Source organism: Ranitomeya imitator, chromosome 5, assembly GCF_032444005.1.
Source record: "Ranitomeya imitator isolate aRanImi1 chromosome 5, aRanImi1.pri, whole genome shotgun sequence".
Lineage (NCBI taxonomy): Eukaryota > Metazoa > Chordata > Amphibia > Anura > Dendrobatidae > Ranitomeya > Ranitomeya imitator.
In genome coordinates this window covers 703181584-703208664 of record NC_091286.1, presented here as the reverse complement: position 1 = coordinate 703208664, position 27081 = coordinate 703181584, and the positions used below count along the sequence as shown (strand labels likewise).

At 52.9% G+C, this 27081-nt stretch overlaps 1 protein-coding gene across 3 annotated transcripts in view; it reads left to right on the top strand.

The window, feature by feature from the left end:
- The first annotated feature begins 428 nt into the window (after window positions 1–428).
- LOC138638860 (zinc finger protein 550-like) overlaps window positions 429–27081 on the top strand; it is a 66880-nt gene continuing 40227 nt past the window's right edge. The window contains exons 1-9 of one of the 3 annotated variants that reach the window (XM_069728553.1): window positions 464–612; window positions 10421–10563; window positions 13061–13187; window positions 14183–14281; window positions 14419–14526; window positions 14622–14693; window positions 18657–18752; window positions 23197–23295; window positions 23685–23783. In XM_069728553.1, the coding sequence (XP_069584654.1) occupies window positions 10549–10563; window positions 13061–13187; window positions 14183–14281; window positions 14419–14526; window positions 14622–14693; window positions 18657–18752; window positions 23197–23295; window positions 23685–23783 (715 nt within the window). In that variant the 5' untranslated portion in view covers window positions 464–612; window positions 10421–10548. Of the gene's footprint in view, window positions 613–10420; window positions 10564–13060; window positions 13188–14182; window positions 14282–14418; window positions 14527–14621; window positions 14694–18656; window positions 18753–23196; window positions 23296–23684; window positions 23784–27081 lie in introns of all 3 variants that reach the window. The other 2 variants (XM_069728550.1, XM_069728551.1) reach the window with 2 other exon arrangements.

The following is a 27081-nucleotide window of genomic DNA, read 5'->3' as shown; positions in this document are numbered from 1 at the left end:
GTAGATGTACGTGTGAGGGGCGCAGTAGTAGATGTACATGTGAGGGGCGCAGTAGATGTACATGTGAGGGGCGCGGTGGGAGATGTACATGTGAGGGGCGCAGTAGATGTACGTGTGAGGGGCGCGGTGGGAGATGTACATGTGAGGGGCACGGTGGGAGACATACGTGTGAGGGGCGCAGTAGATGTACGTGTGAGGGGCACGGTGGGAGATGTGCATGTGAGGGGCGCAGTAGATGTACATGTGAGGGGCGCGGTGGGAGATGTGCATGTGATGAGGTAAGCTGCTATTACACGATTCTTCCAGTAGAGCGCGCTTCCTCACTTTCCCGCCCATTTCGCGCAGTTTCCCTTCCGCGGGTCCTGACTCGCTGACCAATCACAGGACGCCTCTGCCGCCGCCGCGGTTGACATCGGTGAACGCGCCTTGTGAGCGCGCAGTACGACGTCTCCGCTAGTTCTGTAGCGCTGCGCATGCGTAGACGATCTGTCATGGCGGCGCCCGTTGTACGGAGGAGAGCTGATTGAAGAGACCTGACAGCCCCCGGCAGCGCGTTCTTCTCCTGGAGCCGCCGCGGCCGTTATGAGGGCAGGAGTGTGAGCTGTGAGGCAGGTACGGCTTCCCTGGTCTTATACGGCCCCGTCCCGTGCACCTGTCATGCGCATCATGTATGTGCATGTGCTGTACGCAGATGACGTCACCAGAGCGCGGTATACAGCGGAGACCCCGCCCGTGTGTGGACATCCCCTCATATACGGGTGTCACGTGGATGACCAATTGCTGTTCTTCAGTGACTGATAAAGTCATTTTGGCATAAGTGCTGTATATGGGGGTGGCAGGTGTGCTGTATGTGGGGGGCAGTGCAGGTGTGCTGTATGTGGGGGGCAGTGCAGGTGTGCTGTATGTGGGGGGCAGTGCAGGTGTGCTGTATATGGGGGTGGCAGGTGTGCTGTATGTGGGGGGCAGTGCAGGTGTGCTGTATATGGGGGTGGAAGGTGTGCTGTATATGGGGGGCAGTGCAGATGTGCTGTATGTGGGGGGCAGTACAGGTGTGCTGTATATGGGGGTGGCAGGTGTGCTGTATATGGGGGGCAGTGCAGATGTGCTGTATATGGGGGGCAGTGCAGATGTGCTGTATATGGGGGGCAGTGCAGATGTGCTGTATATGGGGGGCAGTGCAGGTGTGCTGTATATGGGGGGCAGTGCAGATGTGCTGTATATGGGGGGCAGTGCAGATGTGCTGTATATGGGGGGCAGTGCAGGTGTGCTGTATATGGGGGTGGCAGGTGTGCTGTATATGGGGGGCAGTGCAGATGTGCTGTATGTGGGGGGCAGTGCAGGTGTGCTGTATGTGGGGGGCAGTGCAGGTGTGCTGTATATGGGGGGCAGTGCAGATGTGCTGTATATGGGGGTGGAAGGTGTGCTGTATATGGGGGGCAGTGCAGGTGTGCTGTATATGGGGGTGGAAGGTGCGCTGTATATGGGGGGCAGTGCAGGTGTGCTGTATGTGGGGGGCAGTGCAGGTGTGCTGTATATGGGGGGCAGTGCAGGTGTGCTGTATATGGGGGGTGGCAAGTGTGCTGTATATGGGGGCAGTGCAGGTGTGCTGTATATGTAGGGTGGCAGGTGTGCTGTATATGGGGGCAGTGCAGGTGTGCTGTATATGAGGGGCAGTGCAGGTGTGCTGTATATGAGGGGCAGTGCAGGTGTGCTGTATATGAGGGGCAGTGCAGGTGTGCTGTATATGGGGGGGCAGTGCAGGTGTGCTGTATATGTAGGGGTGCAGGTGTGCTGTATATGGGGGGTGGCTGGTGTGCTGTATATGGGGGGTGGCAGGTGGGCTGTATATGAGGGGAAGGGCAGGTGTGCTGTATATGGGGGGTGGCAGAAGTTCTGTTTATTGGGGGCAGGGCAGGAGTTATGTATATGGAGGGCAGGATTACTTTATATGGGGAGGGCAGAGTTCTGTATATGGGGGGGGGGGCAGGTGTGCTGTCAGTGAGGTGGGAGACGGGACCAAGCATAACTAGAAGCTCCTGAGGGCGGACGGCACGGCTGTACATGTATAAGGGCCCCCCTGAGGGTGGACGGCACGGCTGTACATGTATAAGGGTCCCCCTGAGGGCGGACGGCACGGCTGTACATGTATAAGGGCCCCCCTGAGGGTGGACGGCACGGCTGTACATGTATAAGGGTCCCCCTGAGGGAGGACGGCACGGCTGTACATGTATAAGGGCCCCCCTGAGGGTGGACGGCACGGCTGTACATGTATAAGGGTCCCCCTGAGGGAGGACGGCACGGCTGTACATGTATAAGGGTCCCCCTAAGTTCCAAGCAATAAATTTTGTATTTATTTTCTGAGCGTGAGTAATGGTCAAAATAACAAAAAAATGCATTGCTTGCAGACCTCAAATAATGCAAAAAAAAAAAAGTTCATAATCCTTTAGACACACCAATACTAATGTTTTACCTCAGGAATAGTTCAGAAATCAATATTTTGTAGAATAACCAAAATTGTTAAAGGGAACCTGTCACCCCGTTTTTTCAGTATGAGATAAAAATACCGTTAAATAGGGCCTGAGCTGTGCATTACAATAGGGTATTTTTTGTCCACCGATTCCCTACCTATGCTGCCGAAATACCTTACAAAAGTGGCCTTTTTCGCCTGTCAATCAGACTGGTCAGGTCGGATGGGCGTGGTCACAGCGCTGTTTCTTCCCCCACATCTTGCTTATGTTCCCGTTGGTGGCGTAGTGCTTCTCGCATGCGCAAGTGCCGAATGCACTGCGCAGCTGTACAAAAAGAGCCCGCTCGCCGCTATTCAGCGGTTTCTCGGTGGGCGCGGCCATCTTCCTGAGGCCGCGCGTGCGCAGATGGAGTCTCCTGCTTCCCGGGGCTTCAGGAAAATGGCCGCGCGTGCGCAGATGGACATCGCGGCGGCCATTTTCCTGAAGCCGAGTTCGAATCTCAGCGGCCGGAAAGCACAGCGGTGACGTCACCGCTGTGCTCTGCTTTCCGGCTGGCCGGCGCTCACAGTGCAGAGAAGCAGAGCGCCGGGGACAGACAGCGGAAGGTAAGTATGTAGTGTTTGGTTTTTTTTTACTTTTACGCTGGTAACCAGGGTAAACATCGGGTTACTAAGCGCAGCCCTGCGCTTAGTAACCCGATGTTTACCCTGGTTACCAGTGAAGACATCGCTGAATCGGCGTCACACACGCCGATTCAGCGATGTCTGCAGGGAGTCCAGCGACAAAATAAAGTTCTAGACTTTCTGCAGCGACCAACGATGGCACAGCAGGATCCAGATCGCTGCTGCCTGTCAAACTGAACGATATCGCTAGCCAGGACGCTGCAACGTCACGGATCGCTAGCGATATCGTTCAGTGTGACGGTACCTTTACTCACAGGACACAGAATATATCACACAGATACAGAGGTCAGGCCGATAGAAAAGCGGCAGGCCAGACATACATTACAATAGCCGCAGGGGGCCGGAGCCCGTGATATTTACTGTGGGAATTACAAAGGTGGGGAGAGGACAAAAGGGGAATATCGTGTCCCCTCTGCCCAGGGGCGCAGCCTGTGGGCTGATGCATTAGGGACATGCATCTCACCTGGAACCTATTATTCATACATATAACTGCACAACATATTCTGGGTGCTGAGTGGTTCCGTAACACGGCTCCCCTTTTCAGCGACGCGATCGGCATACACAGTCTGATCCTTAACGGATCGGTTTGGGGATGACCGAAGTTTATGGGGTTGGTACAAGTTCCGTTTGTCGACTTAGTCCATCAGCGTTACCGTTTTGTTTGCCGGGTCTGTAGTGGATGGTGAAGTCCAGAGGTTGTAGGGCTAAACTCCACCGCAGCAATCTGGCGTTGTCTCCGGAGACCCGATTAAGCCAGACTAGGGGATTATGGTCCATTAGGAGAGAAAACTGTCATCCATACAAATATGGTTGCAACTTTTTGAGTGCCCATACTACCTCCAGGCACTCCTCAATGGCCGCATAGCTCACTTCGCGGGGCAGTAGTTTCCGACTCAGGTAAGCTACCGAGTGTTCTTGGCTGTCCGGCTCGACTTGGCTCAGTACTGCCCCCAATCCAAACATAGAAGCGTCTGTGTGAACAAGGAAACGTTTAGTTGGATCGGGTGCGGCCAATACAGGGGTATTGGTGAGGGCGTCCTTTAGTTGGCGGAAGTCTTCCTCACACTCTGAGGTCCAGGTTACCTGGCGGGGTTGGTTCTTACAGGTCAGATCAGTGAGGCGCTTGGCTACGCTGCTGTAATTGGGAATGAATTTCCTGTAATACCCCGCTGTCCCTAGAAACACCGTGACCTGGGTTTTAGTGCGTGGGATGGGCCATTTGGCTATGGCCTCAATCTTGGCTGGTTCTGGTCGCTGTTTCCCACTTCCCACCCAATGCCCTAAATACTGAACCTCTGCTTTGCCCACGTTACACTTGTTTGGTTTCAGGGTGATTCCGGCCTTGTGGATCCTGTCTAATACTGTCTCTAGGTGATTAAGATGCTCTTCCCATGTCGCCCTGTAGATGGCGATGTCGTCCAGGTAGGCACAAGCATAGTTCTGGAGACCATCCAGAAGCCGGTCAGCCATCCTCTGGAAGGTCGCCGGGGCATTCTTCAACCCGAATGGCATAACTCGAAACTGGAATAAGCTGAACGGGGTGACAAATGCCGACTTGGGAATAGCGTCAGGACTAAGGGGAATCTGCCAGTAGCCTTTACATAGATTGATGGTGGTCAAATACTTTGCCCCCGCCAGCCGGTCTAACAACTCATCCACACGCGGCATGGGATATGCATTCCTCACTGTTTTCTCATTGAGCTTACGATAGTCTACACTAAACCGTGTAGTCCCATCCTTCCTGGGCACTAACACTACGGGGGATGCCCAGGGACTATCTGTCTCTTCAATGACCCCTAAACGCAACATCTCTCGTACAGACTCAGGGACGTGGAAGGGGTTTTGTCGCAGGGGGGTCTGATCCTGGGTCTCAACCTTGTGTTGTGCCAGGCGAGTGTACCCTGGTCTCCCCGAAAACATCCTCTGTCGCTGCCTCAACAAATCCTCCGCCTGCTGTCTCTCCCGGGGGCCTAGGTCTTCACCCAAGTGTACCTGGTCCCATATTTTAGACTGAGTCCTTTCCCCTAAGACATCCGGCAGGGGAAGTCCGGCTAAATCCTCTGCTTCAGGTGCACAGATGACCACTACCTCTTCAGGGCGCTCCCGGTAGGGCTTCAGCATATTCACGTGGAACATGAGGATAACCCTGGGGTCGTCACAATCGAAATTATAGGTTGTGTCGGCTATTTTCCCCACTACCTGGTAGGGCCCCTGCCATGCATCTTGGAAATTGTTCTGCCTAGTGGGCTCTAACACCAGGACCTTCTGTCCTATTTCCAAGGTGCGCTCTCTGGCTCTCCGATCGTACCATACGTGCTGGCGCCGCAGGGTCATCTGCATGTTCTCACGTACAGCCTGGGTCAGCTCCTGTAGGCGGTCCCGGAATTCCAGCACCTAGGGTACAACAGGTACCCCTTCTATGGTGCCCTCCCCTTCCCAGTGTACTAGCACTAAGTCTAGGGGTCCCCTTACCCGTCTCGCGTATACCAACTCGAACGGGGAGAACCCCATGGATTCTTGGGGCACCTCCTGATAGGCAAACAGGTGTGGCAAGAATTTCTCCTAGTCCCTGTAGGTCCTGGTAAAAGTCCCAGTGAGTTGTTTTAACGTCCCGTTAAAGCGTTCACACAACCCATTGGATTGCAGGTGGTACGGGGCGCTTCTAATGGACTTTACGCCGCACAGCTTCCACATTTGGTTGGTCACCTCTGCTATAAACTGGGTACCCTGGTCTGAGATAATCTCCCGGGGAAATCCAACCCGTGAGAAAACCTGGAGCAGGGCGACCGCCACCGTCTCTGCCAGTATGTTAGGTAACGCAACCGCCTCTGGATACCGTGTGGCATAATCTACCACTGTCAATATATACCTTTTCCCTGACGGACTGGGTTTGGCTAACGGCCCTATCAGATCGACCGCTACTCGGCTAAATGGTTCTTCCACAATGGGGAGGGGGTGTAATTTGGCCTTGCATCGATCTCCCCTCTTGCCAATGCGCTGGCAGCTGTCACAGGTCTGGCAGTACTGACGAACATCATAGGTTACCCCCGGCCAAAAGAAGTTTTGTGTCAGACGATGCCTGGTGCGACTGACGCCGAAGTGCCCGGCCAAGGGTATGTCATGAGAGATTCGCAGTAACTCCTGCCTATATTTCTTGGGAACTGCCAGTTGTCGTTTTATAGTGGGGCTTGTCCCTGTGTGGTGCTGCTCTGTGATCCGGTAGAAGTCCCTGCTTCCATACAAACTGTTCCCCTTCCAGTACCCCTCTCCCCTCCTGTGTCTTCCCATGATATCCCTCCAATGAAGGATCCTCAAGTAACTCACTCTTAAATTCATCTGGGGTGGCCCAAGAAATGTGTCTGGCTATGGGAATACGTGTAGGGCTGGGATGTCTTACCTGGGCCTCCTCTGAGTGTGATTCTGCCTCCGCAGCTCGAGCTTGTCTCCGGGTGGTCACAGGATATGTCTCAGCCAGAGGGGCAACTGAGAAGGCAGGCAACAGACGTCTGCATTCAAATCCTCCATCAAGCCGACCTCAACAAGGCCATCCCCGACTCCCCAGTTCAGGTGAATCCTGGCAGTGGGCAGTCGATGTATAGCTCCCCCTGCTACACGGCCTGCCACTGTCTGGTCCGTCTTCTGTTGGTCCTGGACGAGATGAGGCTTCACAAGGGTCAAAGTTGCCCCGGAATCTCTTAGTCCCTGCATATGTTTCCCATTAACCCACACAACCTGTCGATGCAGTTGTCGATTATCTGCCCGGGCTGCCTGCACGGGGTCTACTTCATGCAGCACTTCCTCTGTCTTTTCCACCCCTTGGTTAGTCATAGCCCCCAATGCCGGGTCAGCTTCGCCTTGGTAGCAGTGTACAGCATCCCGGCTGAAGGTAGCTGTTTCCAGCTTTGGCCACTGGGTATGCTGAGTCCGGTTGGGACATTGTCTTTGCAGGTGTCCCAGCTGATGGCAGGTGTGGCATCGCGCCCCAGGGGGACTGTGGTAGGCCGGGTTTCTAGCTGGTCCCCCTACAATCTTCGGTGGTTTGGGGCCCTCCAGGTCCATGGGCGGACCCCTAGTGACCATCTTTGATCCGGACAACTGAGGCCTCCTGGTATCATGATGTTCATCGGCCGGACGAGCGGCTTCCTCAAGAGTCGTTGGCCGCCTGTCCCGAAGCCATTCCTGTGTCTCGGGGGTTAGAGGAAGCAAAGAAGAGCTGGAGGACGTCCTCCTTAGTGGTTGCTTGGCTCCCTTGTACCCACTGTAGCAGTGACTGCCATAATTTACAGGCCCATTCAGCGTGGGAATCGGTTACGCGTTTTATAAGTCCACGGAACTTTTGGCGGTATTGGTTTGGATTTAAATGAACGTCCATTTCGTGCTGAGAAAAACAGTAATTGTGTCGTCCTTCTACGAGGTTCATATGCCGAGATATGTTTAATAGATTGTTTTCCATACCTTTCAAAAGGGGGCGTGTCCAGCCCACTCAGTGATGTCACAACGAGGGGTGTAAGACAGGGAGACCCCATTTTGCACTAGTCTTTGTCCAGGGAGCTCGCTGAGAGACGCTCTGTGATACATTTCAATGTATCCCCCCTCCCCCGCACCACATGGTCTGCTTTGAAATGACTTAAGCAACTGTAAATGTTGTTTCTTCCTTTAATCCCTTTTTATTTTGTAATTGTCTGTATATACACAATTGTCTCATTTTATAATATCTTTTATATACTTTTGTAAACACTGCCTAATCTTTTTTGGAGTAAAAGTTATAATATTTGCTAGCGTCATTTTGCTCTAAAATTTACCCTAAAGCCTCTGACCTAAGCCATTGCCACTGATTGGGTTGGCTCCTGACCCGTTATTAAATAAGAAATAGGAGTTGGTGGCAGCGGAAGTGTCCTGAGCTTTTGGGGGAAACTGGCAGCGATGGACGGCGTTCATAATTATTTTTTCCGCCTGAGCAGGAGTAGTTATATCGGCCTCGCTGCAGTGTGCCCATTAGCTAGTACATATTAGGGCAGCCTTTCTGGCGACTAATTATCCTAGGAGCAGTGAATTATCTGCGATTACTGAACCTTGCCAATTTACCACATCCAATACATTTTATAGTGGGATATATCTGTTGATCTTCTGTGGCTCGTAAACCTGCACCACAGGTGAGAGAACGCTACCCCAAATAGAAGCACAGTGGACAGGAGATTTCTATAAAGCCATCCACTGTGCTTGTACTGTACCTCGCTGCATCCAAAATGCTGCTACTCCTGATCATGAGCATGCAGCTTAATTCTACAGTTTTTACACTTTTATCGACCAGCACATGACGTGTATGTACAGACTCGGTTTCCCGGTGTTGGCTCTCGATGGTGTCATCTGAATGACTGATGTTTTTCAAAAGTCTTACTTGCTGTCAGTGAAAGGGAACATTCATCCAGGGGGCAGAGGATTCAGCTACGGACCCCCTATGTTTCTGAATCCCCCCTGCAGTAATCCATTTTGTGTAAAAGATTTTGGAAAAATAAGATTTCTTTTATATAATTTTTGAGTTTGTCAGATGCATCATTTTTCTGAATTTCACCTATACCTCTATGATATGGATCGTCCTGTTGCGACCTTCTAGGCTTCACAGGCTCTGGACAAGCAGACCTACTAGACTTCTCCCACTCTGGACGAGCAGACCTTCTAGGCTTCTCCGCCTCTGGACGAGCAGACCTTCTAGGCTTCTTCGCCTCTGGACGAGCAGACCTTCTAGGCTTCTCCGCCTCTGGACGAGCAGACCTTCTAGGCTTCTCCGCCTCTGGACGAGCAGACCTTCTAGGCTTCTCCGCCTCTGGACGAGCAGACCTTCTAGGCTTCTCCGCCTCTGGACGAGCAGACCTTCTAGGCTTCTCCGCCTCTGGACGAGCAGACCTTCTAGGCTTCTCCGCCTCTGGACGAGCAGACCTTCTAGGCTTCTCCGCCTCTGGACGAGCAGACCTTCTAGGCTTCTCCGCCTCTGGACGAGCAGACCTTCTAGGCTTCTCCGCCTCTGGACGAGCAGACCTTCTAGGCTCCTCCGCCTCTGGACGAGCAGACCTTCTAGGCTCCTCCGCCTCTGGACGAGCAGACCTTCTAGGCTCCTCCGCCTCTGGACGAGCAGACCTTCTAGGCTCCTCCGCCTCTGGACGAGCAGACCTTCTAGGCTCCTCCGCCTCTGGACGAGCAGACCTTCTAGGCTCCTCCGCCTCTGGACGAGCAGACCTTCTAGGCTCCTCCGCCTCTGGACGAGCAGACCTTCTAGGCTCCTCCGCCTCTGGACGAGCAGACCTTCTAGGCTCCTCCGCCTCTGGACGAGCAAACGCAGGGATTTTCTGTAGATCTGTGTGCAAACGAGGAGCAGAATTAGATGCACGTCTGTTACATTGTTGCAGAACTAATATGGTATTTAAAGGGGCGAAAAAAGAAAGCTTCAAGGCAAGGAATGTCGTTACAGTAGTGAGTGTCCAAAACATTTGCAGGATCTTGGTCCAGTGGCTGCCTGATGGGAACCCTGTGAGCCATCTCCTCCGATCAGCGGTGTGTCACTCTGAAGAGGTGCTGGGGATTCCCACAGGTGGACTGCTGACAAAACAACAGGAATGGGATCCTCCGAATCCTTTTGACCATCTCCAGCAGATGCATTACCAGGGTGTTCTAGTGCAGGGGTCCCCAACTCCAGTCCTCAAGGCCCACCAACATGTCATGTTTTCAGGATTTCCTTAGTCTTGCCCAGGTAATAATTGCATCACCTGTGCAATGCAAAGGAAATCCTGAAAACATGACCTGTTGGTGGGCCTTGAGGACTGGAGTTGGGGACCCCTGTTCTAGTGTAACCAACTTATCGGCCGACGGCCTTGGAGAGTCGTATAGACCGGCAGGTTAATCATACACCCTGATTATGGCGCTGAGCTCCAGGCAGGGCTGGCACCACACTTTAGGACGCACATGTAACCTCGAGCTTTACTTGACTCCTCTCAGCAGAAGTTTTCTGTCCCCTACTTTGGCAGTCAGTGGGGGTCTCAACAGACCCACCCCAATCTCACATTTACCACCTATGCAGCAGATAGTTGGAAGCTATGAGCACCCACTGCAGTGAACTCGGCAGTTGCTCACACATACTCCATAGTGGTGTTGAGTTCTCGGTGGAGTTTGGGGGCCACTTGGCTCTGACTACTCACATATACTCCCCTCCCCATACATCAGAGAATATAAGCAGCGAATGGGGGCCACTCATGTAACGTCTCCTGTCATTGCCAGGTCCGTGTATGGGGCGATCTGGGTGTAAGATCTTCCGGTGAATATACATCTGAGCGCTGCTCTGCTCCTGCGGGTATTTAGGAGGTGCCGCCTCTGAAGACCCCTCACTCATCCATCCTGAAGACATCATGTCCCTTTACCCAGTAAGTACCTTCGTGCCTAAATGTAATTTGTCTTTTTCTTCAATCACATCCAAACCTGCAGTCCAAATTTGACTATCTTTTCGGCAGCTCTTGCTGCGCAGGGTCGATATACTCCATGCTTCGCTGCATTCTGAAGTTTCCACTCGGTGCATTTCCCACAAAGCAGTTCTTTTCTAGGGCCCTTCTGAACAGAGGGTTTTCCAAGTGACAGAGAGCAGAATTGTGATTGCAGCTCTGGATGTGACTGCTGAAGTAATTTAGTACAAGAAAAGTAAAGCAGACCAGACGGCTCCCACAATACACACAGTAGTACACAGTACAGTCTGACTTATCCTGTGACATGATGGATGCTGTCTCCTCGTGCAGTGGTGGAAGTTAGAGAAGACTCGCTGAACATTTCACAGATGATGCGCTGAGAACCCAACCTCTGTACATACATTACTGATCCTGAGTAACACCCTGTATTATACCCCAGAGCTGAACTCGCTATTCTGCTGGTGCAGTCACTGTGTACATACATTACATTATTGATCCTGAGTTACATCCTGTATTATACTCCAGAGCTGCGCTCACTATTCTGCTGGTGCAGTCACTGTGTACATACATTACATTACTGATCCTGAGTTACATCCTGTATTATACTCCAGAGCTGCGCTCACTATTCTGCTGGTGCAGACACTGTGTACATACATTACATTATTGATCCTGAGTTACATTCTGTATTATACTCCAGAGCTGCGCTCACTATTCTGCTGGTGCAGTCACTGTGTACACACATTACATTACTGATCCTGAGTTACATCCTGTATTATACTCCAGAGCTGCACTCACTATTCTGCTGGTGCAGTCACTGTGTACATACATTACATTACTGATCCTGAGTTACATCCTGTATTATACTCCAGAGCTGCACTCACTATTCTGCTGGTGCAGTCACTGTGTACATACATTACATTATTGATCCTGAGTTACCTCCTGTATTATACTCCAGAGCTGCGCTCACTATTCTGCTGGTGCAGTCACTGTGTACATACATTACATTATTGATCCTGAGTTACCTCCTGTATTATACTCCAGAGCTGCACTCACTATTCTGCTGGTGCAGTCACTGTGTACATACATTACATTACTGATCCTGAGTTACATCCTGTATTATACTCCAGAGCTGCGCTCACTATTCTGCTTGTGCAGTCACTGTGTACATACATTACATTACTGATCCTGAGTTACATCCTGTATTATACCCCAGAGCTGCACTCACTATTCTGCTGGTGCAGTCACTGTGTACATACATTACTGATCCTGAGTTACACCCTGTATTATACCCCAGAGCTGAACTCGCTATTCTGCTGGTGCAGTCACTGTGTACATACATTACATTATTGATCCTGAGTTACCTCCTGTATTATACTCCAGAGCTGCGCTCACTATTCTGCTGGTGCAGTCACTGTGTACATACATTACATTATTGATCCTGAGTTACCTCCTGTATTATACTCCAGAGCTGCACTCACTATTCTGCTGGTGCAGTCACTGTGTACATACATTACATTACTGATCCTGAGTTACATCCTGTATTATACTCCAGAGCTGCGCTCACTATTCTGCTGGTGCAGTCACTGTGTACATACATTACATTACTGATCCTGAGTTACATCCTGTATTATACTCCAGAGCTGCGCTCACTATTCTGCTGGTGCAGTCACTGTGTACATACATTACATTACTGATCCTGAGTTACATCCAGTATTATGCTCCAGAGCTGCGCTCACTATTCTGCTGGTGCAGTCACTGTGTACATACATTACATTATTGATCCTGAGTTACTTCCTGTATTATACTCCAGAGCTGCACTCACTATTCTGCTGGTGCAGTCACTGTGTACATACATTACATTACTGATCCTGAGTTACCTCCTGTATTATACTCCAGAGCTGCGCTCACTATTCTGCTGGTGCAGTCACTGAGTACATACATTACATTATTGATCCTGAGTTACCTCCTGTATTATACTCCAGAGCTGCACTCACTATTCTGCTGGTGCAGTCACTGAGTACATACTGTAAGGAGGCTGTAGGATACCTAGTGGATGGGAGATAAATCTAGAGCAATGCTTTCGTACATATAGGACTAGAAGGGGTTATTTGGCAGTGACAGGTTGATTGTGAGCAGCTGAAGAGAGAGGGCAGGATGGCTGCTCCCCATGTCTCCACCACTGGGTGTGGCTCTCTGTGTAAATTGAGATGTGTTTGTCTCACACGTCTGTGTGTATGGAGGTCTGCAGATCTCCTGGATTGAGTGACTTTGCTGAAAGAATAATATGCTGGACTCTAAGCCAGGTGAGCTAACCAGCACTATTGTATGGACTTTGTGTTGGACAAGGGCTGTATTTGCGTTCCCTGTGATACCTCATATCGCTCCCAAGTGAGTAGCATTGTTACAATACATACAGGGGATTTTTCCAGTGACACCAGTGGTCTGTAATCCTTCTCTGTAGGTGTCGGTGACGTTCCACGATGTGGCGGCCTGCTTCTCTGCGGAGGAGTGGGGGGTGCTGGAGGACTGGCAGAGGGCGCTGTATAAGAATGTGATGCTGGAGATCCATTCTGCACTGGAGGCGATGGGTGAGACCCCGCAGCTGCTTCCTTAGAGGCCATCACTTTACACTGTTTCTTCAGGTGTTATTTTTTCCCAAGAGCTCTACTGGCAGTCGGTGAATGACTACATTCTATCTCATGTCTGGAGGCTAAAACTTGTACCCGCTGTTGGGGGGCTCTGTGTGATGTGACTGGGGGTGGGGGACTCCGTGTGACGTGACCCGCTGTGGGGCTCGGGGACTCCATGTAACATAGTAACATAGTAACATAGTTAGTAAGGCCGAAAAAAGACATTTGTCCATCCAGTTCAGCCTATATTCCATCATAATAAATACCCAGATCTACGTCCTTCTACAGAACCTAATAATTGTATGATACAATATTGTTCTGCTCCAGGAAGACATCCAGGCCTCTCTTGAACCCCTCGACTGAGTTCGCCATCACCACCTCCTCAGGCAAGCAATTCCAGATTCTCACTGCCCTAACAGTAAAGAATCCTCTTCTATGTTGGTGGAAAAACCTTCTCTCCTCCAGACGCAAAGAATGCCCCCTTGTGCCCGTCACCTTCCTTGGTATAAACAGATCCTCAGCGAGATATTTGTATTGTCCCCTTATATACTTATACATGGTTATTAGATCGCCCCTCAGTCGTCTTTTTTCTAGACTAAATAATCCTAATTTCGCTAATCTATCTGGGTATTGTAGTTCTCCCGTGTGACGTGATTCGCTGTGGGGCTCGGGGACTCCGTGTGACGTGACCCGCTGTAGGGCTCGGGGACTCCGTGTGACGTGACCCGCTGTGGGGCTCAGGGACTCCGTGTGACGTGACCCGCTGTGGGGCTCAGGGACTCCGTGTGACGTGACCCGCTGTGGGGCTCGGGGACTCCGTGTGACGTGACCCGCTGTAGGGCTCGGGGACTCCGTGTGACGTGACCCGCTGTGGGGCTCGGGGACTCCGTGTGACGTGACCCGCTGTGGGGCTCCATGTGACGTGACACGCTCATCATCTCACATTGTCCTAGGCTTTGAGATACTAAACCGCGACGTCTTGTTCTGCATTAAGAAGGTGAAGGACCTGTACATCAACATCTGTGAGACGGGCCGAGCCATCGGCAGTGCAGGTGAGAATGGTAACTCCGTGCCGCCGTGATGGCCACATGGACGTGTGACGGCTCGGCAGCACATTTGATGTTGGAGGATGTCATTGATGAAAGGTGGACTAATGGTACACACTATTGTACTCTGGTGTCTCCTCCAGCTGCCGCTGCTCCCCGAGATCCAGGACAAATCATGGGGCTGAAGCAAGAACGGGACAGCCCCCTGGACTCCTGCCAGAAGAAGGGACTCAAGTTCACTGCACATCAAGGTGGGGGTTATATATTCTGTTGGGCGCCTGTAGTGCCTCATCAGCCATGTCCTAGATGTCTCGAGAATGAGCAGACGAGTCTTCTCTCTCCACAGCCTGTAGCCCCGATTTACTGCTGAGGATCAAGCAGGACGAGTGGGCGCAGCAGAGCCCCCCATACAGCATCGGTGAGTCCAGGACGCCGGCCCCAATTTTCACCTGCTGCTACTATTGTCAGCATGATGACCCCCAATGTCCTTCTCGTATTCGCTCCCTCTGCTATCCGCTTGTTTCATCCAGAGCCCCCTACAAGTGACCACACTGACCCTTTGTGTGGATCCTACCGGTGACCGCCCATGACTCCCTCTGCCGCGTTCCCTACAGGTGACATCCATGACTCCTGTGTGGATCCTCCTACAAGTGACTGCCCATGACTCTCTGCCGAGACCCCTACAGGTGACCGCCCATGACTCCCTCTGCCGCGACCCCTACAGGTGACCGCCCATGACTCCCTCTGCCGCGACCCCTACAGGTGACCGCCCATGACTCCCTCTGCCGCGTCCCCTACAGGTGACCGCCCATGACTCCCTCTGCTGCGTCTTACAGGTGACCGCCCATGACTCCCTCTGCCGCGTCTTACAGGTGACTGCCCATGACTCCTGTGTGGATCCTCCTACATGTGACTGCCCATGACTCCCTCTGCCACCTCCCCTACAGGTGACCGCCCATGACTCCCTCTGCCGCCTCCCCTACAGGTGACCGCCCATGACTCCCTCTGCCGCCTCCCCTACAGGTGACCGCCCATGACTCCCTCTGCCGCGTCCCCTACAGGTGACCGCCCATGACTCCCTCTGCTGCGTCTTACAGGTGACTGCCCATGACTCCTGTGTGGATCCTCCTACAGGTGACTGCCCATGACTCCCTCTGCTGCGTCTTACAGGTGACCGCCCATGACTCCCTCTGCCGCGTCTTACAGGTGACTGCCCATGACTCCTGTGTGGATCCTCCTACAGGTGACTGCCCATGACTCCCTCTGCCGCCTCCCCTACAAGTGACCGCCTGTGACTCCCTCTGCCGCGTCCCCTACGGGTGACCGCCCATGACTCCCTCTGCCGCGTCTTACAGGTGACCGCCCATGACTCCCTCTGCTGCGTCTTACAGGTGACCGCCCATGACTCCCTCTTCCGGGTTTCCTACAGGTGACTGCCCATGACTCCCTCTGCCGCGTCTTACAGGTGACCGCCCATGACTCCCTCTTCCGGGTTTCCTACAGGTGACCGCCCATGACTCCCTCTGCCGCGTCTTACAGGTGACCGCCCATGACTCCCTCTTCCGGGTTTCCTACAGGTGTCTGCCCATGACTCCCTCTGCCGCGTCTTACAGGTGACCGCCCATGACTCCCTCTTCCGGGTTTCCTACAGGTGACCGCCCATGACTCCCTCTGCCGCGTCTTACAGGTGACCGCCCATGACTCCCTCTTCCGGGTTTCCTACAGGTGACTGCCTATGACTCCCTCTGCTGCGACTCCTAGAGGTGACCGCCCATGATTCCCTCTGCCGCGTCCCCAACAGGTGACCGCCCATGACTCCCTCTTCCGTGACCCCTACAGGTGACCGCCCATGACTCCCTCTGCTGCGTCTCCTGCAGGTGACCGACCCTGACTCCCTCTTCCGTGACCCCTACAGGTGACCGCCCATGACTCCCTCTGCCGCGTCTTACAGGTGACCGCCCCTGACTCCCTCTGCCGCGTCTTACAGGTGACTGCCCATGATTCCCTCTGCCGCATCCCCCACAGGTGACCGCCCATGACTCCCTCTGCCGCGTCCCCTACAGGTGACCGCCCATGACTCCCTCTGCCGCGTCCCCTACAGGTGACCGCCCATGACTCCCTCTGCTGCGTCTTACAGGTGACCGCCCATGACTCCCTCTGCCGCATCCCCTACAGGTGACCGCCCATGACTCCCTCTGCCGCGTCCCCTACAGGTGACCGCCCATGACTCCCTCTGCTGCGTCTTACAGGTGACCGCCCCTGACTCCCTCTGCCGCGTCCCCTACAGGTGACCGCCCATGACTCCTGTGTGGATCCTCCTACAGGTGACCGCCCATGTCTCCCTCTGCCACGTCCCCTACAGGTGGCCGCCCATGACTCGTTCTGCAGCGTCCACTACAGGTGACCTCCATGACTCCCTCTGCCGCGTCCCCTACAGGTGACCTCCATGACTTCCTCTGCCGCATCTTACAGGTGACTGCCCATGACTCCCTCTGCTGCGACCCCTACAGGTGACCTCCATGACTCCCTCTGCCGCGTCTTACAGGTGACTGCCCATGACTCCCTCTGCCGCGTCTTACAGGTGACTGCCCATGACTCCCTCTGCTGCGTCCCCTACAGGTGACCTCCATGACTCCCTCTGCCGCGTCTTACAGGTGACTGCCCCTGACTCCCTCTGCCGCATTCCCTACAAGTGACATCCATGACGCCCTCTGCTGCGTCCCCTACAGGTGACCTCCATGACTCCCTCTGCCACGTCCCCTACAGGTGACCGCCCATGACTCCCACTGCCACGTCCCCTACAGGTGACTGCCCCTGACTCCCTCTCCCACGTCCCCTACAGGTGACCGCCATGACTCCCTCTGCCGCGTCCCCTGCAGGTGACCGCCCCTGACTCCCTCTGCCACGTCCCCTACAGGTGACCGCCCCTGACTCCCACTGCCACGTCCCCTACAGGTGACCTCCATGACGCCCTCTGCCACGTCCCCTACAGGTGACCTCCATGACGCCCTCTGCCACGTCCCCTACAGGTGACCTCCATGACGCCCTCTGCCACGTCCCCTACAGGTGACCTCCATGACTCCCTCTGCCGCGTCCCCTACAGGTGACCTCCATGACGCCCTCTGCCGCGTCCCCTACAGGTGACCGCCCATGACTCCCTCTGCCACGTCCCCTACAGGTGACCGCCCATGACTCCCTCTGCCGCGTCCCCTACAGGTGACCGCCCATGACTCCCTCTGCCACGTCCCCTACAGGTGACCGCCCATGACTCCCTCTGCCGCATTCCCTACAGGTGACCTCCATGACGCCCTCTGCCGCGTCCCCTACAGGTGACCGCCCATGACTCCCTCTGCCACGTCCCCTACAGGTGACCGCCCATGACTCCCTCTCCCACGTCCCCTACAGGTGACTGCCCCTGACTCCCTCTCCCACGTCCCCTACAGGTGACTGCCCCTGACTCCCTCTGCCACGTCCCCTACAGGTGACCGCCCCTGACTCCCACTGCCACGTCCCCTACAGGTGACCGCCCATGACTCCCTCTGCCACGTCCCCTACAGGTGACCGCCCATGACTCCCTCTGCCACGTCCCCTACAGGTGACTGCCCCTGACTCCCTCTGCCACGTCCCCTACAGGTGACCGCCCCTGACTCCCACTGCCACGTCCCCTACAGGTGACCGCCCATGACTCCCTCTCCCACGTCCCCTACAGGTGACCGCCCCTGACTCCCTCTGCCGCGTCCCCTACAGGTGACTGCCCCTGACTCCCTCTGCCACGTCCCCTACAGGTGACCGCCCCTGACTCCTTCTGCCACGTCCCCTACAGGTGACTGCCCCTGACTCCCTCTGCCACGTCCCCTACAGGTGACCGCCCCTGACTCCCTCTTCCGTGACCCCTACAGGTGATCGGCCATGACTCAATTGATCAGCTAGATCAGACCCCATCTAGATTGCGCTGTTTCCTGCCTCCATACCGTTTTATTTTGGAGTGACCTCTATTGTACAATTGTCTGGTTTTGGGGTGCCACCGCTGATTGTCCAATGGGTGGAGAATGGGGCGACTCTCCAGTCATTTGGGAGAAGGTGCAGGAAATCCAGGTCAGGATCGGATAGTCACATAGTTGGCCTGGTCTGTGATTCCATGGCACGGGCCGCTGGGTGGGCGCAGTCTGGGCATCCTAGTGTACACAGATATGATGAATGGCAGCAGTGGAGCTATAAGGGACCAGACGGCATTCTAGAGGCCTGCGCTGCCCATTGATCTTTTATATTAAGCCTTCGTTCATTCCTCATCTCCTCTGTCTTTACGGAGACCCATTACCCTGTGTGATCCTCCTGTAGATCCTACACAAGCTTCATGTAATGGTGTCTCCTCTGCATACAGCCAAACCTGTCGTCACCTCCATCTTGTCACTGCAGAAGGATAAAGAGGAGCTTCACGCAGCGGACAGTACAGAGGGCCGTGTCATCCCCGCACACAGTGAGTCCTGACATGTTGTCTTCTGTTATGTGATAGTGTGGGGGCCGCAGGTTTATCGAGGGATAAGCGTGACATCCATTCTCTACGCTGAGGCAGGAAGAGCTGATGTAGAAAGATGGCTGCAAATGTGGCTTTCCGTTGTGGCTGCACATGTGCCGTTGTCCCTTTGTCCTGGTGATTGCCGTGCCTGTCCCAGTTGTGACCCTCAAGGACACAAAGAACCAGAAAAAGCCCAATTCACCAGCCCATAACTGTCCTAACATTGTATATCAGACCCCAGGACCGTTCTCTGGAAGCCACCGGTGTCGCCTCGGCCGGCTTCTCCTCGGCCACTCCAGGAGATTGACAGGTAACTACCATGTATGTGCTTAGAGAGAGTCCTGTAAATCACTGGGAGCACACCCGAACTGGTCTTGTCATCTCTTCCTGTGGTCCCCCGGACTGCTGTTGTCGTCTCTGCCTGTGGTCCCCAGACTGCTTTCACTGTTACTTCCTATGGTCCCCCGGACTGGTCTCGTCATCTCTTCCTATGGTCCCCCGGACTGGTCTCGTCATCTCTTCCTGTGGTCCCCGAACTGCTCTCGCTGTTTCTTCCTATGGTCCCCCGGACTAGTCTCGTCGTCTCTTCCTGTGGTCCCCCGGAATGGTCTCGTCTCATCATCTCTTCCTATGGTCCCCCGGACTGGTCTCGTCATCTCTGCCTATGGTACCCTGGACTGGTCTAATCATCCCTACTTATGGTCCCCCAGACTGGTCTCGTTGTCTCGTCATCTCTTCCTATAGTCCTCCGGACTGGTCTTGTTGTGTCATCCTCTCTTCCTGTGGTCCCCCGGACTGGTCTCGTCATCTCTTGCTATGGTCCCCCGGACTGGTCTCGTCATCTCTTGCTATGGTCCCCCGGACTGGTCTCGTCATCTCTTGCTATGGTCCCCCGGACTGGTCTCGTCATCTCTTGATATGGTCCTCCGGACTGGTCTCGTTGTCTCTTTTCTCTTCATATGGTTCCCCAGACTGGTCTTGTTATTCCGTCGTCTCTGCCTGTTGTCTCCCGGACTGGTCTCGTCATCTCTTGCTATGGTCCCCCGGACTGGTCTCGTCATCTCTTGCTGTGGTCCCCCGGACTGGTCTCGTCATCTCTTGCTGTGGTCCCCCGGACTGGTCTCGTCATCTCTTGCTGTGGTCCCCCGGACTGGTCTCGTCATCTCTTGCTGTGGTCCCCCGGACTGGTCTCGTCATCTCTTGCTATGGTCCCCCGGACTGGTCTCGTCATCTCTTGCTATGGTCCCCCGGACTGGTCTCGTCATCTCTTGATATGGTCCCCTGGACTGGTCTCGTCATCTCTTGATATGGTCCCCTGGACTGGTCTCGTCATCTCTTGATATGGTCCCCTGGACTGGTCTCGTCATCTCTTGATATGGTCCCCTGGACTGGTCTCGTCATCTCTTGATATGGTCCCCTGGACTGATCTCGTCATCTCTTTCTGTAGTCCCCCAGACTGGTCTTGTTGTCTCTGCCTATGGTCCCCCGGACTGGTCTGGCCTTTTCTCTTCACATGGTTCCCCAGACTGGTCTCGTTATTTCATCATCTCTGCCTGTTGTCCCCCGGACTGGTCTTGTCTCTTTTTGCCTGTGGTCCCCCGGACTGGTCTCGTCATCTCTTCCTATGGTCCCCCGGACTGGTCTCGTCATCTCTTGCTATGGTCCCCCGGACTGGTCTCGTCATCTCTTCCTATGGTCCCCCGGACTGGTCTCGTCATCTCTTGTTATGGTCCCCCGTACTGGGCTCATCATCTCTTGCTATGGTCCCCCGGACTGGGCTCGTCATCTCTTGGTATGGTCCCCCGGACTGGTCTCGTCGTATCTTGCTATGGTCCCCCGGACTGGTCTCGTCATCTCTTGCTGTGGTTCTCCGGACTGGTCTCGTCATCTCTTGCTATGGTTCCCCGGACTGGTCTCGTCATCTCTTGCTATGGTTCTCCGGACTGGTCTCGTCATCTCTTGCTATGGTTCCCCGGACTGGTCTCGTCATCTCTTGCTATGGTCCCCTGGACTGGTCTCGTCTCTTTCTATACAGTACTCGGCAGAAATGAGTACAATTTTGATAATTCTGAGCTTCATAGAACATTTCTTTTTGCCCAATAACATTAAACATTGGTGAATAATATAACTTTCGGTACAAAATCTTCAGTTTTACTTAAATTTAGTGATAGAAAAATGACTACAACCCTCCCCCCCCATCAATAACTCCTCCATCTAGTATTGTGTGTGACCTCCATGATGTATAAGGAGGGCGCCGAGTCCTCTGGGTCAAGAAACAAAAAGAACAAGTTGGCAACATATTACAACAGGGTTTCCCAACCTGCAGCTCACTAGCCACGTGTGGCTGGCGGGCCCGCTCTGTGTGTTGAGTTCTGGTGTTCCACCCGTGGCTGTTAACCTGTTAAAGGCTACTATGAATCTCTGGCAGCGCCATTAAACACGCTGGCGTGTCATTCCTCGCACTCATGATGTGATCGCTGGGCACTGATTATAAAAGAATATAAACTTTTATCTTTGGTTTCAACCCTCCAGAGTACAGAGTCTCAGTGGTCCCCACATTTTTTAGCTCCTCTGCAGTGGACCCTGGATTGTGTCCCCAGTTCAGCTTTCTACTTCTTTAGATAACTGCAGAGATCTTACTCCTCCGTGGTCTCCTGGACGTCTCTGTGAGATGCTGCAGTTCCACCCTTGTTATATTTGCTATCGCTTTTTCTCCAGTAACTGACTGATAAGTAAAGCTTTGCTGATCTTCTTGTAGCCTTCACCTTTCTTGTATGTAGAATTTTTTTTTCTTTTTTTTCTTTGGTGACATTTCTCTTCCATGTGGTGCCATTGCTGACCGCATGAAATGAGAAGGCGTTTTCTTTTAAGTATCTCCCTTTTATAGCTCCCCATTAATGATGAGCAAACATGCTCGGGTACTAACCGAGTGTCTACGGCGTGCTGGAAAAATATGTTTGAGTCCCCGCGACTGTTCGAGAACCACAATACAGTCAGGGATTTCCCGTTTGTTAGGCATTGCCTGAATGTGTTGCGTCTGTCGAACAGCCGTGAGACATGCAGCCGCGGGGACTTGAACCTATTTTTCCAGCCCGCCGTAGACACTCTTTTAGCACACGCGCATGCTACGATAAGACCGTTCGCTCATCACTACTCTGTCTGACAGCGGTAATGAAGAATTAGACTGACCTGGGGGTGAATTTTGGCTAATAACACTATTCTAGTCTAAACTTCAGCTTTCGTTTGGGTTGTACTCATTTTGCAACATGAATTTATTAGGAAAATTTACTAATGTCCGACATTTGTGGAGTATTTTGCAGTGCGGTGTCGCATATCGCCACATCTGCCGGGGTGTACTCATTAAGGCTAGGGTCACATTGCGTTAGTGCAATCCGTTTAGCGCTAGCGGATTGCGCTAACGCAATGTTTTCTATGGGGCTGCGGTCGGGGTCGCGGTAACGTCCCCGCTCTCGCAGATCCCCGATCTGCGAGAGCGGGGAACGGACCGCGGGCGCGCCTCCTACGCTGCAAGCAGCGTCCGCGGCGCGCCGGGCATCACCGGCGCGTCGCTAGCGCGTGCCGAACATGGCACGCGCTAGTGAAGCGCGTTCCCATTGCCTTCAATGGGCGCGTTAATGGACGCGTTGCACGGCGTTAATTTCGCCGTGCAACGGTATCCGTTAAACGCGGTCCCATAACGCAGTGGGAACCCAGCCTTATGCTGAGCATTGTGGCTCGTGCATGATGAGGGATTGTCTTATTCTCGTCCTACTTTCCGGCTTCTTACACTCATGGCCTCTGCGCTTCTCACCGGATGTGAACTTATTTCTGCCGCTCCCCCCCGGTGTATTTGTCACTTATCACAGATCTTTATATATGGTGGGAGGACGTCCCTGCGGACCGCCATGCTTACCTCTACATCCAGCAGCTGAGCCCGGAGCGCGTCATCAGGGGGGAGCGCGCCATCGGGGACCCCGTCCTGCGTCTGCCGAGGGCGGCCCGGCCGCTTATAGAACAAAACATCAGCATCGGCCGCCGCCTCGGGGCCCCAACACAAGCTGTCATTACCGACATATCTGTCCGGGGAAGGCAGCTCCACCATTAACCTGTACATAACCGGTGCGGAACATCACCGTAGACTGAGCAGATCCCTGACCTGTAATAGTAAAGGGTCCCACTGTGTTATATGGTGTTACATGGGACTGCAGGAGCATCTACTACATTATCTATACTGTTATCTGTCCTGTTACGTAGGACTGCAGCTCACGTATTCTCCCTTCAGTGCCCTTATCCCAGTGTATAACATTGCTTTATGATACTCTACAGTGATTGAGCAGGACTTGCAGCTTCGGGTGTGACTGGAGTTGGCGGCTCCTGATTCCTTCTTCTGTCTCCTCCGCTGTAGGATGGTTGTCGGCTCCAACTATCAAACAAGAGAAGGCGGATTACATCAAAGTGTCAGTAGGCGATCGAGGGTCGGATGGCTGTACAGCGCCCCCCACAGGTGAGAGCAGGGGATGTCCGGCGTCATGGCCCAGTGCTTGGATCCATCTCGTCAGTCAGATCACCGGTCTGTATGATAAACCTCTAACCCTGTAGCAAGGGGACCCCGGTGTCAGTCTCCTGATCCTCGTCCCGGGAGCTGACGCTCTCATCTTACGTCGTCCCTGACCACAGGAGCTAACCATCCATCCGCCGCTATCTCGCATGTATCACTCCCATCATCCCTGCCCGTACGTGCTGTAGACCAGAAGGATATGAGATTCAGCGGCATTGTTACTGCAGCTCTGAGAGTGACGAGAGTGTGGTCATTCTGGTCCGGTAGCAGAGGTATAACCACAGCGCTGCAGTCAGGGGGTTCAGTGTCGGACTCCCCGTTTCCTCTCGTTACAGGTCGGCCGACATTGCAGCTGGTGAATAACGAGGATCTGGATTATATGAAGGTGTCAGCGTGCGGCCTCGGATCAGACCGTACTGGGGCCACATCTAGAGGTGAGACTGGCCCTGGACCTGCATGATGACTGGCCCAAGTCTTCTATCTATATGCCTAGGGGGCGTCCTGAGTCATAGAGGTGGGCAGCTGTTATGATAAGGTAATTCAGTACCACAATGGACATAGAGGTCAGAGCACATACAGTGAGCTGACAATAACCCAAAAATATAGAACGAGCTCTGAGACGTGGGAACTCTGCTGACCGCAATCCCTAATCCTCTCCAACCACACTAGAGGCAGCCGTGGATTGCGCCTAACGCTCCCTATGCAACTCGGCACAGCCTGAGAAACTAGCTAGCCTGAAGATAGAAAATAAGCCTACCTTGCCTCAGAGAAATACCCCAAAGGAAAAGGCAGCCCCCACATATAATGACTGTGAGTTAAGATGAAAAGACAAACGTAGAGATGAAATAGATTTAGCAAAGTTAGGCCCGACTTTCTGAACAGAGCGAGGATAGGAAAGGTAACTTTGCGGTCAACACAAAACCCTACAAAAACCACGCAAAGGGGGCAAAAAGACCCTCCGTACCGAACTAACGGCACGGAGGTACACCCTCTGCGTCCCAGAGCTTCCAGCAAGCAAGAAAAAACAAATAGACAAGCTGGACAGAAAAAAACAGCAAACAAAATAGCAAAGCGGAACTTAGCTATGCAGAGCAGCAGGCCACAGGAACGATCCAGGAGGAAACGGGTCCAATACTAGAACATTGACTGGAGGCCAGGATCAAAGCACTAGGTGGAGTTAAATAGAGCAGCACCTAACGACTTCACCACATCACCTGAGGAAGGAAACTCAGAAGCCGCAGTACCACTTTCCTCCACCAACGGAAGCTCACAGAGAGAACCAGCCGAAGTACCACTTGTGACCACAGGAGGGAGCTCTGCCACAGAATTCACAACAGTACCCCCCCCTTGAGGAGGGGTCACCGAACCCTCACCAGAGCCCCCAGGACGACCAGGATGAGCCATATGAAAGGCACGAACAAGATCGGGAGCATGGACATCAGAGGCAAAGACCCAGGAATTATCTTCCTGAGCATAACCCTTCCACTTAACCAGATACTGGAGTTTCCGTCTTGAAACACGAGAATCCAAAATCTTCTCCACAATATACTCCAACTCCCCCTCCACCAAAACCGGGGCAGGAGGATCAACAGATGGAACCATAGGTGCCACGTATCTCCGCAACAATGGAATACGTTATGGATGGAAAATGAATCTGGAAGGGTCAGACGAAAAGACACAGGATTAAGAACCTCAGAAATCCTATACGGACCAATGAAACGAGGTTTAAACTTAGGAGAGGAAACCTTCATAGGAATATGACGAGAAGACAACCAAACCAAATCCCCAACACGAAGTCGGGGACCCACACAGCGTCTGCGATTAGCGAAATGTTGAGCCTTCTCCTGGGACAAGGTCAAATTGTCCACTACATGAGTCCAAATCTGCTGCAACCTGTCCACCACAGTATCCACACCAGGACAGTCCGAAGACTCAACCTGCCCTGAAGAGAAACGGAGATGGAACCCAGAGTTTCAGAAAAACGGCGAAACCAAGGTAGCCGAGCTGGCCCGATTATTAAGGGCGAACTCAGCCAAAGGCAAAAAGGACACCCAGTCATCCTGATCAGCAGAAACAAAGCATCTCAGATATGTTTCCAAGGTCTGATTGGTTCGTTCGGTCTGGCCATTAGTCTGAGGATGGAAAGCCGAGGAAAAAGACAAGTCAATGCCCATCCTACCACAAAAGGCTCGCCAAAACCTTGAAACAAACTGGGAACCTCTGTCAGAAACGATATTCTCTGGAATGCCATGTAAACGAACCACATGCTGGAAGAACAATGGCACCAAATCAGAGGAGGAAGGCAATTTAGACAAAGGTACCAAATGGATCATCTTAGAGAAGCGATCACAGACCACCCAAATGACTGACATCTTTTGAGAAACGGGAAGATCTGAAATAAAATCCATAGAGATATGTGTCCAAGGCCTCTTCGGGACCGGCAAGGGCAAAAGCAACCCACTGGCACGAGAACAGCAGGGCTTAGCCCGAGCACAAATCCCACAGGACTGCACAAAAGAACGCACATCCCGCGACAGAGACGGCCACCAAAAGGATCTAGCCACTAACTCTCTGGTACCAAAGATTCCAGGATGACCAGCCAACACCGAACAATGAACCTCAGAGATAACTTTATTCGTCCACCTATCAGGGACAAACAGTTTCTCCGCTGGGCAACGATCAGGTTTATTAGCCTGAAATTTTTGCAGCACCCGCCGCAAATCAGGGGAGATGGCAGACACAATTACTCCCTCTTTGAGAATACCCGCCGGCTCAGACAAACCCGGAGAGTCGGGCACAAAACTCCAAGACAGAGCATCCGCCTTCACATTTTTAGAGCCCGGAAGGTACGAAATCACAAAGTCAAAACGGGCAAAAAAACAACGACCAACGAGCTTGTCTAGGATTCAACCGCTTGGCAGACTCGAGATAAGTCAAGTTCTTATGATCAGTCAAGACCACCACGCGATGCTTAGCTCCTTCAAGCCAATGACGCCACTCCTCGAATGCCCACTTCATGGCCAGCAACTCTCGATTGCCAACATCATAATTTCGCTCAGCAGGCGAAAACTTCCTGGAAAAGAAGGCGCATGGTTTCATCACCGAGCAATCAGAACTTCTCTGCGACAAAACAGCCCCTGCTCCAATCTCAGAAGCATCAACCTCGACCTGGAATGGAAGCAAAACATCTGGTTGACACAACACAGGGGCAGAAGAAAAACGACGCTTCAACTCTTGAAAAGCTTCCACAGCCGCAGAAGACCAATTGACCACATCAGCACCCTTCTTGGTCAAATCGGTCAATGGTTTAGCAATACTAGAAAAATTGCAGATGAAGCGACGATAAAAATTAGCAAAGCCCAGGAACTTTTGCAGACTTTTCAGAGATGTCGGCTGAGTCCAATCATGGATGGCTTGGACCTTAACAGGATCCATCTCGATATTAGAAGGGGAAAAGATGAACCCCAAAAATGAAACCTTCTGAACACCAAAGAGACACTTTGATCCCTTCACAAACAAAGAATTAGCATGCAGGACCTGAAACACCGTTCTGACCTGCTTCACATGAGACTCCCAATCATCCGAAAAGACCAAAATATCATCCAAATACACAATCAGGAATTTATCCAGGTACTCTCGGAAGATGTCATGCATAAAGGACTGAAACACTGATGGAGCATTGGCAAGTCCGAATGGCATCACTAGATATTCAAAATGGCCCTCGTGCGTATT